Below are 17844 nucleotides of genomic sequence, written 5' to 3'. Positions count from 1 at the left end.
TCTCCTCGGAGGTTAATAGAGCGCTTCTTTCACATGAGCCCTGACTGACTTAAACAAATAAGCTAGGATCTGGTCATTTGTAGTTCTGTCACGGAGCCAGGATGGCTGCACTAGGGAATGGGAATTTTGATAGACAGAAGGCAAATGATGGGGACTTGTAGAAAGCCCTAAATAGCATGAAGACATGGGTGTCCCTCTAGGAAAGAGAGACAGGACTCCAACAGGTGGGCTATGAGTAGAAAATAAAAGGGCAAGAGCATGGATATTAAGTTTGCCTGATTCACAGTTCATCAGTGAGCTGAGGGAGACAGAAGATGAAAGGAGTTTTTTGGAAAAGAAATAAACAAATGAAAAATAAGAAGCAACGCTATTGTTTTGTAATTAAATAAAAATTAAATCAATTAGAAAACTAAATTTAAAAATTTCAAGAAGCCGGGTGCGGTGATGCATGACTATCATCCCAGTTACTCAGGAGGCTGAGGTGGGAGAATCCCCTGAGCCCAGAAGTTCAAGGCTGTAGTGAGCTATGATTATGCTATTACACTCCAGTTTGGGGAACAGAGCAAGACCTGAGACCCTGTCTCTTTAAAAAAAAAAAAAGTTCACCTAAAAATTACTTTGCTTGCATTGTGATTTTTGAGATCGTTGGATCTTCTGACCTTTAGAGTCTTTGGTTTTGGAGTAACTACCCATGTCCCTCAAGACAACGCCAGAGGTGGGCCTTGCTGAGTGGGTGGGAAGGTGGGTGATGTGGGGGCTCTTGGGAATTCTCTTGAGATGTTCAGGTTCTGGAGAGAGGGCATGGTATGTGTGATAGCGATGCTGATAACACGTACCTCTCTAGGTTTGTGCTCCTTGTAACTTGCTCTCACCTTGTTAACGGAGGATAATATGTTGCTTCTTTCCAGATACAGTGTCCTCTGCTCAACTCAGGTAATCTCAGAGTTTAAGAAGAAACAACAACGAGGGGGCTTAATATTACATTTTATCAGGATTTCCAGCCATGAGGTAGAGAGAGAGAATGCATATTTAGTAATAGGCATGGCACTTTGAAAAAGTTACTTCATTTTCTGGTTCCTCAACTTTCTTATTTGGAGAATAAGGGTAACTTCAGCCTTACTTTATAATGTTGTTGTGAGAATTAAGTGGCATTAGGCCTTAAGCATTTTCAACAGAGGGAGGCACATAATGAAGTGTTAGCTATGAGGACAATGACAAATAATGATTGTTGGGTGTTAGACCCTCTGCCTTTGATACCTCATTTAATTCTCAAAACCATTGTTTTAATGTAAGTATTTTCAATCTGTTTTACAATTAAGGCATCTAGTTACAGAAAGGTGAACTAACTCTCTCAAGGACACACAACTAGTAAACTTCAGAATAAACAGGGATTGAAACCTAGTTTGATTGGGCACTCCGCCTCCCCGTGGGCACATTTTTACTGGAACCTCAGCCCTCTGAAAGATTCCACTGTATTCCTATAGCAGTTCTGAAAGCTGCCTTTGTACTCCTATAGCAGATCTAAGAGCATCTACTGTGTTCCTATAGCACCTTGCCTGGATCCTTCTGGTGAATTTCTCCACATCCTGATTTTATTTTTTTCTTTTCAACAAACTTTCCCCTGTAAATCCCTCCTTCAGTGTAACCTTGTTAGCTTTGAGGACACACCCCTAGGCCTGGGCTTACAGCACTGCTTCTCTCCACCCCTTTCTTTTGCTTCAGTTTAAAGTGTCACGAGATTCCTCTGGTTCTCTCGCTTTGCTTTTAGCCCTCACCAGGGCAGGAGGGACCAAGGCTGGGCCCAGAATTCATAGTCCTAGGGTGACAGTGAAGGGGTAGGGAGGGGACAGTGACTCCCTTCCAACCCCTTCTTCATAGGGACTCTTGGCAAACAAAGAAAATCAACTGGGAAAATGAAGACTTGCTGGTAAGACAATAACCCTGGAAAGAGTGGTGGGGAGACGGGGCTGGGGGTCCTCAGAACCAAGGGTCTGTATTTTTGCAGCAGTGGTAGGATGAGAGTAGGTGAGCCGCAAGGTGAGAGACAGAAAGAGAGACTGGTGAGAGAGTAAGACAAGAGAGCAAGCGTGAGAAACCAAAGAGAGACACAAAAAAAGAGAGACAGAGGAAGGGAGAGAAAGTGATAGTCACAGAAAAGGAGAGAAAGGAAATCACAGATGAAAGAAACCAGAGACAAAGAAATAGGTACCAAAACAGTGAGATAGGTAAATATCCAGAAAGTGAGATCAACAAAACAACAGGGACAGTGGGGGCTGGAAACATGAGTTCCTTACATCTCTCAGTAGGGTTTCAAAGTAAAAATGAAGGCCAGGCGCGGTGGCTTACGCCTGTAATCCCAGCACTTTGGGAGGCCGAGGTGGGCGAATCACGAGGTCAGGAGTTCAAGACCAGACTGACCACCATGGTGAAACCCTGTCTCTATTAAAAATAGAAAAAGTAGCTGGGCGTGGTGGCACATGCCTGTAATCCCAGTTACTCAGGAGGTTGAAGCAGGAGAATCGCTTGAACCTGGGAGTTGGAGGTTGCAGTGAGCCAAGATTGCGCCGTGGCACTCCAGTGTGGGCGACAGAGTGAGACTCCGTCTCAAAAAAAAAAAAAAAAAAAAAAAAAAAAAAAAAAAAAAAAAAAACTATACTGGGATTTGATCACCTTATATTAATTAGGTTTACCAGGTTTGAAAATATGGAAGTAGTTCCCATCTGCAGGGACTCCTGTTTGAGTCACTTTTCTTCTCTCTTCTTCAGGAAAATTCCAGTTTTCTTCTTTGTGTGCAGTTTCCTGGAGCCCTGGGCATCTGCAGCTGTCAAGCGTCGCCCCAGTAAGGGCCATAGTTCCTAGACTTTCAAAGATTACTTATTCCCAGAAATGATCAGATAGGGTTGTGGCTGACTGAAGACTGAGTGAGGCATCCATGGTCCTTCACACCCTCACTCTTCAATCCACCTTTGGGGCATGGGGATACCCTACTGGCTGGTTTTCCATGATCAATGCTGGGTATGGAAAGTAAGTCCTGCCAGTAATCACAGTTGGCAGGAAGGCTAATCTGTGTGCTGCAGTGCCTAGTGCAGTGCCTAGGACAGATGGTGATTGGCAAATGTTGGGTGAATACATGGATGAATAAATAAATAGATTGATGGATGAATGGACCTCAACAATTTGGGGTGAGGACAGTATAAGGAGCATGTTTGATGTACCATGATGGTTAGGCCCATGCTTTTTGCATTTTTATTTTTATTTTTTTGAGATAAAGTCTCACTCTGTCACCTAGGCTGGAATGCAGTGACATGATCTCGGCTCACTGCAACCTCTGCCTCCCAGGTTCAAGTGATTCTTCTACCTCAGCCTCCCGAGTAGCTGGGACTGCAGGCATGTGCCACCATGCCTGGCTAATTTTTTATATTTTTAGTAGAGACGGGCTTTCACCATGTTGGTCAGGCTGGTCTTGAACTTCGGACCTCAGGTGATCCACCTGCCTCAGCCTCCCAAAGTGCTAGGATTACAGGCATGGTGCCAGGCCCATGCTTTGCAAGTGAATAATACTTTTTCTGAAGTCTAGAGCGTCTCTGTTGTCAGATGAATCTTAACAAGGCACTGAGGTTGGATATTTCCAAGAAGCCTTCCGTGGTGGTGAAAAACTCTTCCCTTGACCTTCCATTTGTGTAAGGAGAACACAATTTCTGTTCTATGATTTCTTATCAAATTGAGGATTTAATCCTTCTCATGATTATTTTCTTCTTCTTTTTACTCTTCCCAGTTCTAAGATGTTAGGAGTAATTTAGTAGGGACCTTTATTTGATCTCTTAGAATGAATTTATGAAATCAAATGCATCCTCTATATTTTATTTAGGATTAGTGAATCTCAAGACTTCCCCAGGCCCCTATATCTGACAAAGATTCCTAAGAACTCTACTCTCCAGAAGCCCCTCTGAACTGGACCAAGATTGGCTCTGGAATCTCATTGGAATCCTAAAATTTGTGGTGTTTAAGGAATATTTTCCAGCCCAAACCACCAGAAATTTTCCAAACAGACTTCTGACCCTGTGCCATTCAGGACACCATTCAACTTTGGTTTCAAAAGGAACAAATGCCTAACCTCTCCAAAACGAACATTTTCCAGCACAGATTATTAGAGAAACTTTGTGCCTTGCATCCACTCCTTCCAGGATGAGTTGCAGGTGGATGGATTATAATCATAGATGCATGGAGGTAAAGCCAAACATGCTCCCTCTAAGCAAGCTGGTATAATACTGAATTTTAAATAGTTATTATTATTGATGCATCCTGAAATCTTTAGAGTGGATGAAGTAGAATGACATGCTATCTCTTTTGCAGGATTCCCTGCCAATTCCAATTCTAATGGTGAAAATGAACTCTGTCCTAAGATCAGGATTGGCCAAGATGACTTACCAGGTGAGTAGCAATGTAGCCTATTGAAAATGCAGGCTTTCTATAAACCTGATATATATATTTTTTTATTTGGGAAAGTTGCGGAAAGGAATAAAACCAATCTCATTTTAGACTTTTCATTTTGTATTCCCATTCTATAGGGTTCGATCTGATCTCTCAGTTCCAGGTAGATAAAGCAGCATCTAGAAGAGCTATCCAGAGAGTAGTGGGATCAGCTACATTGCAGGTGGCTTACAAGTTGGGAAATAATGTAGACTTCAGGATTCCAACTAGGTAATCTATCAAAAATATTTTAATCTAATTATCTGACTCAAATGCATTAAAATGGATAGCTATCCAATGTTAGGGTTTTCTTATGATCAATGTTTCTTGGATTATAATTGTATTTAAAGATGAAGAAATTTATTTACCTGCCTGTCTTCAGTGCCTGAATACTGCATTTCATGTTTTCAGTATGTAATTTACTTTCCATTCCAGGAAAAAGCATCACTGAGGCTATTATACATTGATTCAGGACATGTTCTTATTACCTTGCTTTCTGTTTTTCTATAATTTGTCTGGTTTTGACTGAAAGGACCCTCTGTGAAAAGTGCCAGAGGGTAAGCATAAATTTAACTAGGAGCCACAGAGTGGTTAGAAGACTCACAATGGTGCTGTTCAAGTGTCCTGGTGCTGAAATAGAGCCACACGTCCACTGCTTGGCTCCTGGCAGACATCAAACCAAAGCAAAACTAAAATAATTATAATAGAAACAATGATAGTAATACTAACAACATCAAATCCTGCACTTCACTGATTTCTTTCTCTGGAACTAAGCCTTTTGCTCTTTATTTGTAACTGAGGTACTTTAGTGTATGTGTTGAGTCCTGTCATCATTGTGAATGAATCTCAGCAATTTAGTTTTGATATCACCTAAATACCTTATTTATGATTATGATAATTATTATATGCTTTAGCACAATGTAAAAAAGATAGAATTAAGATTCCTTTAGTAGATAAATAAGACAATTAGGACTTCGATAGAAATTAAGGTGTAAAGGTAAATAATGATTAATTAGATCAATAAAATAATATAGAAACTCAATGTATATAAAAAATTTTGAACAAATTAGAACAATCTGATGTAATAGTACCAGATTACAGCTAGAAATTCATGTTTTGAACATACTATATATTATTGTATAATACAATAATAGTACATTATATGAACTCTTTCTATAAATTTACTAATTAACAATAATCTCATTCTCATCACAATCCTGTGATATAGGGGCATTATTAACATTTTTTTTCTTAAATCAGGGATCCCCAAAAGTTTAATTTACTTGCATAAGGTGAGTGGGTTGGAACGTGCTGGAAAGACTGAATCCCAGGCAGAATGGTTGCAAAGGTTGTACTTCTAACCACTACTCCATACTGACTCTGGAAAACCATTCACATCTGGAAAGATTAAGGACATGATAACAGTGACACTCACTGTTTTTTTCCTCATAATTTCTTTTCATGTATGGAAGTGCCAGTTGTGTTGCTAAATAAGCTTTAAAAATTCAGTTTTTTCTTTCTCAAATAATTAAGCAAAACATGAGGTCCTCAGTGCTGACCTGATTTTCTCTTCTAAGATTTGAGGTACTGTCATTAAATCTTAAGTTCAGAGATTGATCAATGTGCTGCCACGTGGCTTCCTTACCTCCTGCTCAACTTTGTTGTTGCTTTTCTCGAAATGCCTAGAGCTATCACTAAATAGTGTACCCAGGCTGTATCTAATGCCTCACATTTGCTACCCTTGACTCCCTGCTCCCATAAAGACTGAAAAATCTTGTTTTACTGTCAAGCCTTATTACAAGATAAGGAAAGAAGGAGGAAGAAATTAGGAAAAGAAAGTAGAGAATAAAAAGAGAAGGAGGAAAGTTAGAGGACTGAGACATGTGGAATTCCAAGTAAAGTTTATTCTTGGGAAAGTACTTAGACTATCTTTACTTCAGTTCCCTCAATTTAAAATTAGGAATAATAACTATGTCATAAGGTTGCTATGCAGAGTAGGTGTTCATAACTGGAGAGTGCTTGAAGAACCCAGTCCATGCTGGTATTGGGTAAGTGTTTATTATTAGTGGTGAAGAGCACTAGACGTAGAGAATGCATGTATATGAAAGTCTTTCCTCCTTAGAGGATCCTTTCTTTACAATCTGCCGTCCAAGTCCTGCTAATTCAAAAGCCAGGTGACAAGGAGACTAGGGATAGGAATTGCTCTCGGCCATGCAGGGTATAGACAAGTTTCGTATAAAGGGACTTTCTGTGCTGGAGAACATAGGCTCCCTATTAGCAGGATCTTTGTAGGAGGAAAATATTACGGTATATGGAACTGATGGGAAAGAGTCACAATTTATCCTTATTTATCTTTTCTATTTTTTGAAAGACTTAAGAGACACATACTTTTTTTTTTTTTTTTTTTTTTTGCTGCTTTTTATTCCTTATTTTAGGCATAATAGTTTTATACTCTCAACTCCCGCTAACAAACATGTTATGTTTATTTTCCTTAAAAACACAGTCTTTTCTTGGATTAAGGTCACAAATAAATGTTTCAAGGTCCAAAGACTATTTAATCTTTCATTCAAACCCTTGTGATTCTTCATTTAAGGTACTCTTCGAAGGCTGTAATATAATGAAATAAATCATTTATAGGTACAGCTTATTTTAAATTATGCATGCTGTCAAGTTTACTTACTGATGTGCATAGCATGTTTGCAAGAACAGAATTTCAGGTATTCCAAGGAAAGACAATGGGACTGACTGTTCTATAAATTAAACTTGTGAGACTTTTAAGTGGTCTTAGGTATACACAAATACATATATGTTTTATTAGTATAAATACCAAAATGAATTTTCTCTTCTTACCATATTGACATACTATACTAGCCTAGTTTAAAAGATCAAAGATCAATGACAAGATAATCTAGATTATTTCTACACATATTCACACACATATATTATCTTCATATATACGGAGAGAAAGAGACAGATACCATTAGTTTAACAACGTAGCTATAAAAATGAGGTATTCATTTAGCCATCTCAAACCTACCCTCCATCATTTTAAATTAATTATTTTCTTTTTTTAGTTTTTGGCATTACATACACCAAGTCAGAGATATATTAAGACATTATGTCCTTTCCTACCTTTAACATAATCTCTTCATTGAGTGGGAAAGATTGAATGAAACACAAATTGGGAGAACTCCCTCAGTTAACCCCAGGATGTATTTTCACAAGAGTCACCTGAACACATTACTGGGACTTCCAGAATTGAAACAAAATAGATTTTTTAAGGGAACTGATTATATTCTACAGTTTTGTTCGGTATATCTATAGACAGATGTATAGATAACACAGATTAGGTTATTTTTGAAGCCTGGAAAAATAATGCTTAAGGAAGAGAAGAAGAAGCATTAGATTTTATTGTCCTTTTAAAAAACCTCATGCTTCAACAATAACTATCTTGGACAAAAATAAGAAAATAAATTATTTAAGCATCTGGTTAAATCCCAATCATTAATTAAAAATAATAATCAAAATAATCTATTTATAATTTAAATGGACACTTGCCCAATTTCACAATTGAGTGAAACTTGAAAACTATCTCCCAGCTCCAAATTTATTGAGGTAAGTTAGGTAAGATGTACAAACTTCCATAAGGTTTTATAATTATACAATACTCAGTGCATTTTTTGTGAATAGTGAATCTTAGCTTCTTTTCTAGAGGTTATTCTGGAATAGATATAATTCTGAAAAATATAAAGTCAAAGAAAATGTGACAAACTGATAGATAAACAGGAAATATATTAAAAACAAATATCTGGAGTGATGTAGTAGACAGTTTCATATGGGGAAAAAAAGTCAGTAAATTGTTCTCATATAATTTTTTCTTTAGCTCCGTATTGCATATTTTAAAATGTACACTTGATGGTTATAAAACATAGGCAGTAACTGAAAACTTTGCAATATGAATAATACACATCACCAGTGAAAAAAATGTGTATGGATAAAATAATTCATCCCGCACCCTAAATACAAACCAGTCATATTACAAAGTAATGGTTAAAAAAATACTTTTATGATGAAAGAGTATTCAGATGAAAAGTTTAACCTTTTTGTTATCTTTAGAAAACTAACAAAGCAATAAAATTTGTTGAGATAGATGACCCATTTTATTGAAGGCTTATAAAATACTTGCATAGAAAGAAGTTGAAGATTTGTTTATGTTGTTATAAGACATAATAAAGTTTTATAATTAAAATCATAGTAAAGATAGAAGATCTTAGCAAATTAAAGAGGGCTACATAACAAGAATTTGACTTGAAGGAAGGTTATTTGGGATTCTGGGTCCTGGTCCATAACTGTTCTCAAAAATATAAAATTTTTATTGTTTAGCACAGAAAATTCATTAGCATTTAGTTTGCCTAACATTTCTTCCTTGCTTACGTATTTTTCTATGCTTAGAAGGGGAAATGTAAAAAGACATAATGTTTAAGTCCTTGAAAGACGATGCTTACATTTAACATGCTGATTTTTACAGTTCAGTCTTCAGCTTTTAGCAGCTTGGCTTCAGCAGAAGAATATCCAGGTAGCTGGTGCAGGTCCAGACCACAGTCTCTGTATAGGGTAGAGATGCCTCAGGGATACTACTGGTTTTATTCTGCCATTTAAAGCAGGAAAGGAGTTAGCAATGATACAGACTTAGTTGGCAGATTAAGGAACAACTGGGCCGGATGCAGTGGCTCACACCTGTAATCCCAGCACTTTGGGAGGCTGAGGCAGGCGGATCACCTGAGGTCAAGAGTTTGAGACCAGCCTGACCAACATGGTGAGACCCTGTCTCTACTAAAAATACAAAAAATAAGCTAGGCATGGTGGTGGGCACCTGTAATCCTAACTAGTTGGGAGGCGGAGGCAGGAGAATCGCTTGAACTTGGAAGGTGGAGGTTGCAGTGAGCTCAGATGGCGCCATTGCACTCCAGCCTGGGCAATAAAGTGAGACTCCATCTAAAAAAAAAAAAAAAAAAAAAAAAAAAAGCAACAATTGAGTTGCAGTAGAGAAGTAAGAATTGGTCACTTTTCCCTTGTCACACATCCAGTGTGACAAACTGCTACTTTAACATCATAATTTGAACTCCCTAAAAAAAGACAAACATGCTCAGTGTGAAGATGCTCCTGAAGTCCTCAGTTACTGATTCTCAAAATACTTATATGGGTCTGGGATATAATTGTGGAGTGAATATCCAAGCAATTATGGAAATAACAAATAATCTTAACATGTTACTTTAAAATAAAAAAAAATTAGAAGCTGCTAGCTGCTTTAATTAAATCGTTTCATAAGCTAGTACTGCTGATTTACATTCCTGATGATCTCCTCTCTCACTTGTGAATGAAATGTTGCCAAGAACTTTGCAAGAATGTATTTTTTGGCTGAGATGAAATTGCTGAACAGTAGCTCTTTGGGTAGTATAAATAGTAATATTGTTGGGATTATGTGGCATTGGGAACCTTCCTTAGCCATGAGGGAGAGTGTTTTTAAAATGTGTATTTTAAGATGGACCATGAATGCACACGAACGATTGAACTTCTGTAAAGGTCTTTATGAACAGTCATGAAAGAACAAACGGTACATAGTTTTTTACACTGCAGCCTTTCGGTAGGTCTGGCATCTGAAATAGCCTCAAAAGGGAATATGGTAAATACATATGGGTACAGGAAACAAGATTCATATTTACTATTTAAAAATTTTACTCAGGAATTTATATCCCAGTGGACTGCCTGAAGAATACTCCTTCTTGACGACGTTTCGAATGACTGGAAGCACACTCAAAAAGAACTGGAACATTTGGCAGATTCAGGATTCCTCTGGGAAGGAACAAGTTGGCATAAAGATTAATGGCCAAACACAATCTGTTGCATTTTCATACAAGGGACTGGATGGAAGTCTCCAAACGGCAGCCTTTTCGAATTTGCCCTCCTTGTTTGATTCCCAGTGGCATAAGATCATGATTGGCGTGGAGAGGAGTAGTGCTACTCTTTTTGTTGACTGCAACAGGATTGAATCTTTACCTATAAAGCCAAGAGGCCCAATTGACACCGATGGCTTTGCTGTGCTGGGAAAACTTGCAGATAATCCTCAAGTTTCTGTTCCAGTAAGTATAAAACCACACACTATGGCAGCTTAAAGCAAAACTAGATTGGTAAAAATGAATATCTCAAGCATCTTTGATAATCAGCTGAGTGTAGCCTGTCCTGGATGGAATTTGGAATCAGAGGAATTTAGGTAGATAGCTTCTGGTCTCGAGGAGCTTAAAGCTGGAAAGTGTTACATGCCCACCTAGCACACCCAGAGTCTTTCTGAGGCAACTTAGAAAGAAAGCCATACTAATGTGGCACATATTGTGTACACATAACTAATGAGAATCTTCAAAGTAAGGTTGAGGTGGGCGACAGATTCAGTTAGTCAAGAATCCTATGCTCCTTGGAAGCAATGAACTTTGAAATGAAAGGATTTGGATTGGCAAAAAGGGAGGAGAAAGTACATTCTAGCTGAGGGAAACACCATTAAGGAAAAAAGAGAATAAGTAGACCACATTCAAAGGCCTAGGGACTCACTGATTTGGATGATATGTATATATGAAAAAGTGTGTGTGTGTGTGTGTGTGTGTGTGTGTGTGTGTGAGAGAGAGAGAGAGAGAGAGAGAGGGAGAGAGAGAGAGGAGGGTGAGATACTATCTTCAGAGTGGTGAGAGATGAGGGTAGAAAGCCATAAGATGTCTGGTCAACAAGAATGAAAGTTATATAGATGCATGATATGGATTTATTTAGAAGTAGGTCTTGCATGATGTGTGGTGGAAGTGAAGGATTTTAGAGCTCTGTTCATGATTTTGCTGCAGAGATCCCCAGATATAAATGTAAGGAATTTTATGTTGACACAATAATTGTGCCAACTAGGACCAGATAGTTCTATCATTTTGAATTGTTATACTTTAACTGAGAAATGCTTTAAAAGGATGTTTTATAATATTGTGATAGGAATTTAGAAAATGCATCTTAGAGGACAAGTGTTCTTTTGAAGGAAACAAAGGAATTTAGAGCTCAATACATAAACCATTGATGCCAACCTCTCTTTCTCTCATACTAGCTTGGAGCTGTTAAATTCTAGTCACAAAACCCACATCATGGGGTGTAGCAGGGTGATACAATGATTTCAAATTGTTTCTGTGCACGTCTCCAAAGAATAAAAGGTTATCAGGGATCTCAGTAATGGAATTGTTCAAATAACTTGTTTTCAAGGGAAGAATTGTGATTAGTGTGAAGGTAGTGTGAAATTTCTATATTCTGTGATGGACAGGAAGCAATTTGTAACTGCCATATTACTTCTCTGGCTTGTAGACTCTTGAGAAAGTATTTCTTCATTTAATGAGTTATCACACCTCAAGTGGCTGGGTTAGAAAGCCGATTGGACTACTGTTGTGCCATCTTGAAATTCTGTGCAGCAAGATCTTTGCAATGACACTGGAAAGGTTCTCAGACAATACTGAATTTCTGCAAGTAGCTGTTCATTTCCGGCATGGGTGAAGGGGAAGATACTTTAGGTTACCTCCTCACTATTACAAACATCAATCAAGTATTTTAAACATTTATTTATTTATTCATGGGATTAAAAAAACTTAAGTCTTTATAACACTAAATTCCATGAGCTAAGATGCTATTAAATTGTCTTATTGCCAGAGCAGTAAACTGAAGTTTTACTATTACTTCATTATCCTATAGCCTTGCCAATAATGTCAGAGCTGATTGTAGATTTTTCTGCCAACTCTATTCGCTCATCACAATGGAGACAAGTTAGTACCAATTACTTTCTGTTTTATTCTACCACATGCAGGAGTGCAACCAGAAACCTGGCAGCTGGCTTTACATTGTGCTTCTGGTCCACCAAGAAGCTTTTCTAAATCAGTATACCATAGCCAATGTTAAGAAATATTTGAAATAGGCATGTACAAGTATCTCCCTTCAGACTAAATTCTGACTCCCTTATCAGGAAACACAAAAAAGACTTGAGCCTAACGCCCATTAACATTCCATACTGGCTGATGATGGCGGAAGTGTGACAGTGACAATGGCAGCTAAACTGGATCAAGGTTATAAGCCAAAACAATCCTGTCCACATTTAACAACTGGAAGTGACAACGTGAAGCTCAAACTTCTCACCAAAATATATTTCTCAAACTTCATTTTATATAAGATAAGGAATTAGAATACTATGTAAGAAAAGCCAACTTACACTTTTTTAAAACATCATCTTAATATGCTTAATATACCAATTCAAGTTTTTGAAATGCTTTTATTCCCATTAACTTATTTGATTCTTGCAACAATCTTGTAAGATAGAAAGTACAGATAGCATTATCTCCATTTCTCAGCTGAGGAAGTGAACTCACACAGATCTATTAACTTGTAAGAAATAGTATTAGGCACAACATTTCTAATCTACCTTATCTTCTGCTATGCCAACTAGCTTTCCTTTGGGATAAAGAAAAATGCATGCAACCACATGTTTTTCCTTATAAAGAATCTCATTATTCTTACTTTGAAAGGCATTTGTGATTTGCCTTTAGAATTTACTTTGCAGGAAAAACCAAATAAATTTTTTAAAAGTGGGAAGTTTGTACAGTATGAAACATGTCCTCAGACATTAATCCAACTTGCTTATTTACCTAGTAAACTTTCATTGAATGTGTAAATATTGGGTATACAAAAAGAAATAAATCACAGACTTTTTCTTCAGTCTATTGAGAATAAGGAGTTGAGACAAGTAAAGGATCATCACAATATAGCATGATAAGTACCATGATAGTGGCTAGTGCTGCGTGCCAAGAAACACACAGAAAAAATATCTCCTCACTCAGATAAAAGCAGGGAGGCATGACAATGGGGGCCAGGGATGTTTCTTAAGGGATTTGATGTCTGAAAGGAGTCCTGGTGATGCAAACATCATCCAGGAGAAGACAAGGTACAATGCTCCAGACAGACGGGCACTCGTTTGGAAATTCCCACGTGTATCAGTTCTTCCATTTTCAAGCTTTGTTAGTGTTCCCATATTGTTCCTTATTTTTCAAAACTGAAGGTAGTCAAACACTCATAGAAGCCCACAGACAAAGCCTGTGTGTCCATGAGTTGTCCTTAGCCCCTTGTTTTAATTTTATGGCCTATTTTCTTAGACTTCTCACCAATTTGGTTGAAATCTGAAGCTGCTGACAGTTGCTGAAGATGAACAATGACTACCTGTCCCTTGGAGGACTTAGAGAGTGATGGATAGTGGTATGTACATATTCTGAGAGGTAGAAGAACTGTACTGATAGGTCACCATTCTCTCAATTTGGAGATGCAAATATTCAATATTACTGTGTTAGAAATTTTAAATTAAAATGAAATAGCACAAAAATACCATAAAAACAATAAGAAAAAGTGTAGTTTTACATTTTCCTTTATGGAATTGAATTCATTCTAATCTTTGACACTCTACATTAATTGAAGAATTTTTTCAGAGTCAACCCTTGCTTTTCTTTAGTAAATAAATCAAAAGCAAAATATTCCTTCTAAAGGGATTATCAGATGTCAAAAAGTAGCCCAAGGAACTTCATAATAAAAAATGCAATTGAAAACAACATTTGATAGATCACTGATGCTAAAAGAGTCACTTATATGGTACTTGTTTGCTATTTTCCACCTGCCTATCCTATCTTTTGTCCCCTTCTTTTGTAAGTTGAAAAAGAAAGCCAATTTCAAAAGGTTTTCATAAGCTTGTGATATAGCTGTTCACGTGGTCTACATCTCAAACATCTTCTCATCATTCATGGTTATTTAGTGGGCTCGGAGCATTTTAAATTTTTTCCCAATGCACTGCTGTAATACATTGTTAGTTTGATTTTAAAACAATAAATCCCATATATTTTATTCTCCTTTGTGCCAATATTTTAGGATGGTGCCATTTATCCCACTGCAAAGCTTGGTTTCCTGGCAGTCTACCATAAAAACGTGTTATTTTATGACAGGTTCTTTATTGTTTGTTGTCAGCATGATAGCCTAGGAGAATTATTTGGTACAGCTCTATTAGAAAACAAAGTTGGCCTTTCTCCCTTTTCAGAGATATATGCTGGGAGTCTGGGCTTGTTTGAGGGAGGATAAAAGTTTATGTGGCTTAACAAACATATGGCTCAAACCATTTTTTTTTACCTGTGCATATTCCAAAGAAGCCAACATGGAACGTGATTAATCAGACAGACTTACTGCTTTAAAAAGTATATTATCAAATGCATGGCTCTGTGTTTATTTTCACTAGATTCAGAGGAGAGCTGGCAAAACTGTTGTTGGAAAAGCTATATATACTTTTCTCCATCCACAGAATTGAATCACACTAACTTCCACATGTAAAAACAATATAAGTTTCATGAATTATAACATGGGAAAAATAAATTGTGAGGTTGTGATTAATATTATTTCTGATATTTGAGAAATACTATTGGAAAGTTGTGTTTTTAGTAATTTAGGAAATGCATGCTATCTATTATGCATAAAACTATTGAGTTTGCTTATTAAGTTGTTTTTGATGAGTACATCTTTTACAAATACTCTTTCAGTTGGAAGTAAAAATTAAATTAAAAAGAAAAAATGGCAATATTTTCTATACATATCGATAGGAAATATTTTTATAAAATTTTGATTTGATTAAAACGTTTTTGAGTGCTGTCAAAACAATTTTATTTTATATTTTGGAGATGAAACTCAGCCTGCTGCATTGTAGACCATATTAACAACCTCAGCTCGGTTTTCCACTAGGTGGCAATGAAATGAGGAAGCACAGAACTGAGAGCTGGTGACACAGTAGAAGCCATGATTGGAAGTAGGGGCTGTGGATAGCTAGAATAAAAACTGAATAATGATCAAACTTGCTTTTAACAGAAAACTAAAAACACTGAATATTTTTTATTGACCTCAGCTGTGCCCATAGTGTTGCAATAAAAAAAATCAGTGTGCTATTAGTTTTTTTATTTCTATAAAAAATGTACATGGGCTAAGTCCATAAAGAAATCTTTGTTCATGTTAATCTCTGCTTGCTTAATTTCTTTGGTTACAACGTGGTGTCAGTAGAATCATGGGCTTTCAGAGCTGGAGGAAATTTTGCATCTATCTAATCCCAACCTCTCAGTTTATCATAAGAAATTGGAACCCAGACAGGGGAAGGGAACTGCCACAAATCATGATCAAACCAGAAAGGCAAATACTATCAATTGTTTCTTCACTATATTTCTTATCCATCTCTATGTACTCATTCATTAATATTCAGTAACTATTTATTAAACATCTGCTAAGTTATAGGCCTTATTTTCGGTGGTGGTGAAAGCAGATGAAATTAATGCTCCAATGTCGCTTACATTCTGGGGAGAGGAGACAGACACTATAAATACATGAGTATATGTAGAGTATGCCAGGTGGTCATAAATGCTACGGGGAAAAATGAAGCAGGATATTGGAGTGCCTTGAGTGAAGGGCCTCATTGAGAGGAAAAAATTTTGGCAGAAACCTGAAGGAGTTGAGAGAATTAGCATCCAGATATCTGGGGGAGGAGGATTCCAGGAAAAGAGAACAGTGAGTGGAAAAGGGTCTGGTGTAGGTGTGTGATGTCTGAGAACTCCCTGGCAGTCAGTGTGGCTGGAATGAGACTGAGAAAGGAGGTATTGAGGCTGGAGAGGTAACATAATGGAGATGTGGTTGAGAAATTGTGTTAGTACTTTGGCTTTCACACTGTGTGAGATGGGTGGCTACCAGCTGGTTTTGAATAGATAAGCAACATGTTCTCATCTTTTAAAAGGATCTCCTTGGCTGCTAGTTTGATAATATACTGTAGGAGAAGGGAGAGAAGGACATAAGTGTGTAGGAGCAAGGGCTACTTAAAAGCCACTGCAATAATTCAGGCAGAGCCAGCCTTGGTTTAGACCAGGGTGGTAGAGGTGGAAATGATGCAAAGTGATACAAACCTAATATATTTTGAAGTAGAGAAAACAGGATTTGGGGTATGAGAGAAAAAGAGGAATCAAGGATGACACCAATACTTTCGGCATGAGTAATTGGAAGTATAGACGTGCCATTTACTGTCATGAGAAAGGCTGTGAGAAGAGCAGGTATCAGGGAGAATATCAGGAGTCAGTTTGGATATTGGAGTTAGTTTGATCATTACTAGACATCTAGATGAAGTTGGTAAGTAGGCAGATGTGTGCTTTCGAAGTTCAACACATAGGTTCATTTGGGAATAGAACTCTGGGAATTGTCAACATACGTATGGTATTTAAAATCAGGAAATCACCAAGAGACAAGTGTAACAGAGAAGTCCAAGAACTGAGTCCTGAAATATCTCTAAATGAAAACATTTAGAGATTGCTGAGATGAGGGACATTTGTCAAAAGAGATTAAGAAGGAGCAATCAGTAATATACAAGAGGACCAGAAGATTTTGGTGCCCTGAAAGTCAAGGGAAAATAGTATTTCAAAAACGATAGAATAAGAAACTGACTCATATGCTGTAGATAGGTCAAATAGTTGACCATTGGATTTAGAAATCAAAGAGAGTGATCTTGAGAAAAGACCCATTGGAGTGTTGGGAGTGAAAGCCCAATTGGAATGGATTCAAGAGAAAATGAGAAGAATTGGAGACAATAGTTATAGACATCTCTTTTGAATTTTGCATAAAGAGGAACTGAGGATGGCAGCTGAAGGGGTATGTAAAATGTGGGGAGGATTTTTTTTTTTTTATCTGACAGATAACTCAGGATGCCTCATCATAGCTCAGAGTGTAACACTTCTTGTTGCTTTATTGCAGTAGCCTCCTTCTGCCTCAAAGGATTAGGCATTGATGACCAAATGAATTTCCTCAAAACACCCTTCTAAATCAAGAAAGCTCTCCCTATCCCTATCTTTTGCACAAAAAATGTTTTAATGACAATTTAATAATAATCTACCAAATAATATTTAAATTCCTTAGCCCTGAAGTCAAGGTGAAAAAAAATCTGATGTCTACTCTACCCCAGCAAATTTGGTCTCTTCTCTATATACCACTTCCTACCCTTGGGACTTGTTGTAACCCCTCTATGTAAACCCTGATCTTTACCCTCCGTGTTTCTGCTTGTAATAACAGAAGTAGGGCTTCAGGGCCCCACTCATGTATGTGCATGCACATATATGCACATGTTATATGATCCCTTCATTGATGACCTGAGCCAGAAAAATACTTCTGTCATCTCCACTGCTATAGTATTTATCATCAAAACATTTTATGCTTAGCTACTGCCTTACATGCTAGACATTTTTGTGTCTTTCATGGTGTCTA

At 37.3% G+C, this 17844-nt stretch overlaps 1 protein-coding gene across 1 annotated transcript in view; it reads left to right on the top strand.

Annotated features, from left to right (window-relative positions):
* The window catches only part of COL9A1 (collagen type IX alpha 1 chain), a 99762-nt gene that overhangs the window by 7134 nt on the left and 74784 nt on the right, over positions 1-17844 (top strand). The window contains exons 2-6 of the mRNA XM_003897790.5: positions 1879-1927; positions 2766-2839; positions 4354-4431; positions 4569-4701; positions 10214-10610. Of these exons, the coding sequence (XP_003897839.2) occupies positions 1879-1927; positions 2766-2839; positions 4354-4431; positions 4569-4701; positions 10214-10610 (731 nt within the window). The remainder of the gene's footprint in view (positions 1-1878; positions 1928-2765; positions 2840-4353; positions 4432-4568; positions 4702-10213; positions 10611-17844) is intronic.

The sequence above is a fragment of the Papio anubis genome, chromosome 6 (assembly GCF_008728515.1).
Source record: "Papio anubis isolate 15944 chromosome 6, Panubis1.0, whole genome shotgun sequence".
Classification (NCBI taxonomy): Eukaryota; Metazoa; Chordata; class Mammalia; order Primates; family Cercopithecidae; genus Papio; species Papio anubis.
The sequence above is the reverse complement of the archived record's forward strand: the minus strand, read 5'-3'. Positions and strand labels throughout refer to the sequence as shown.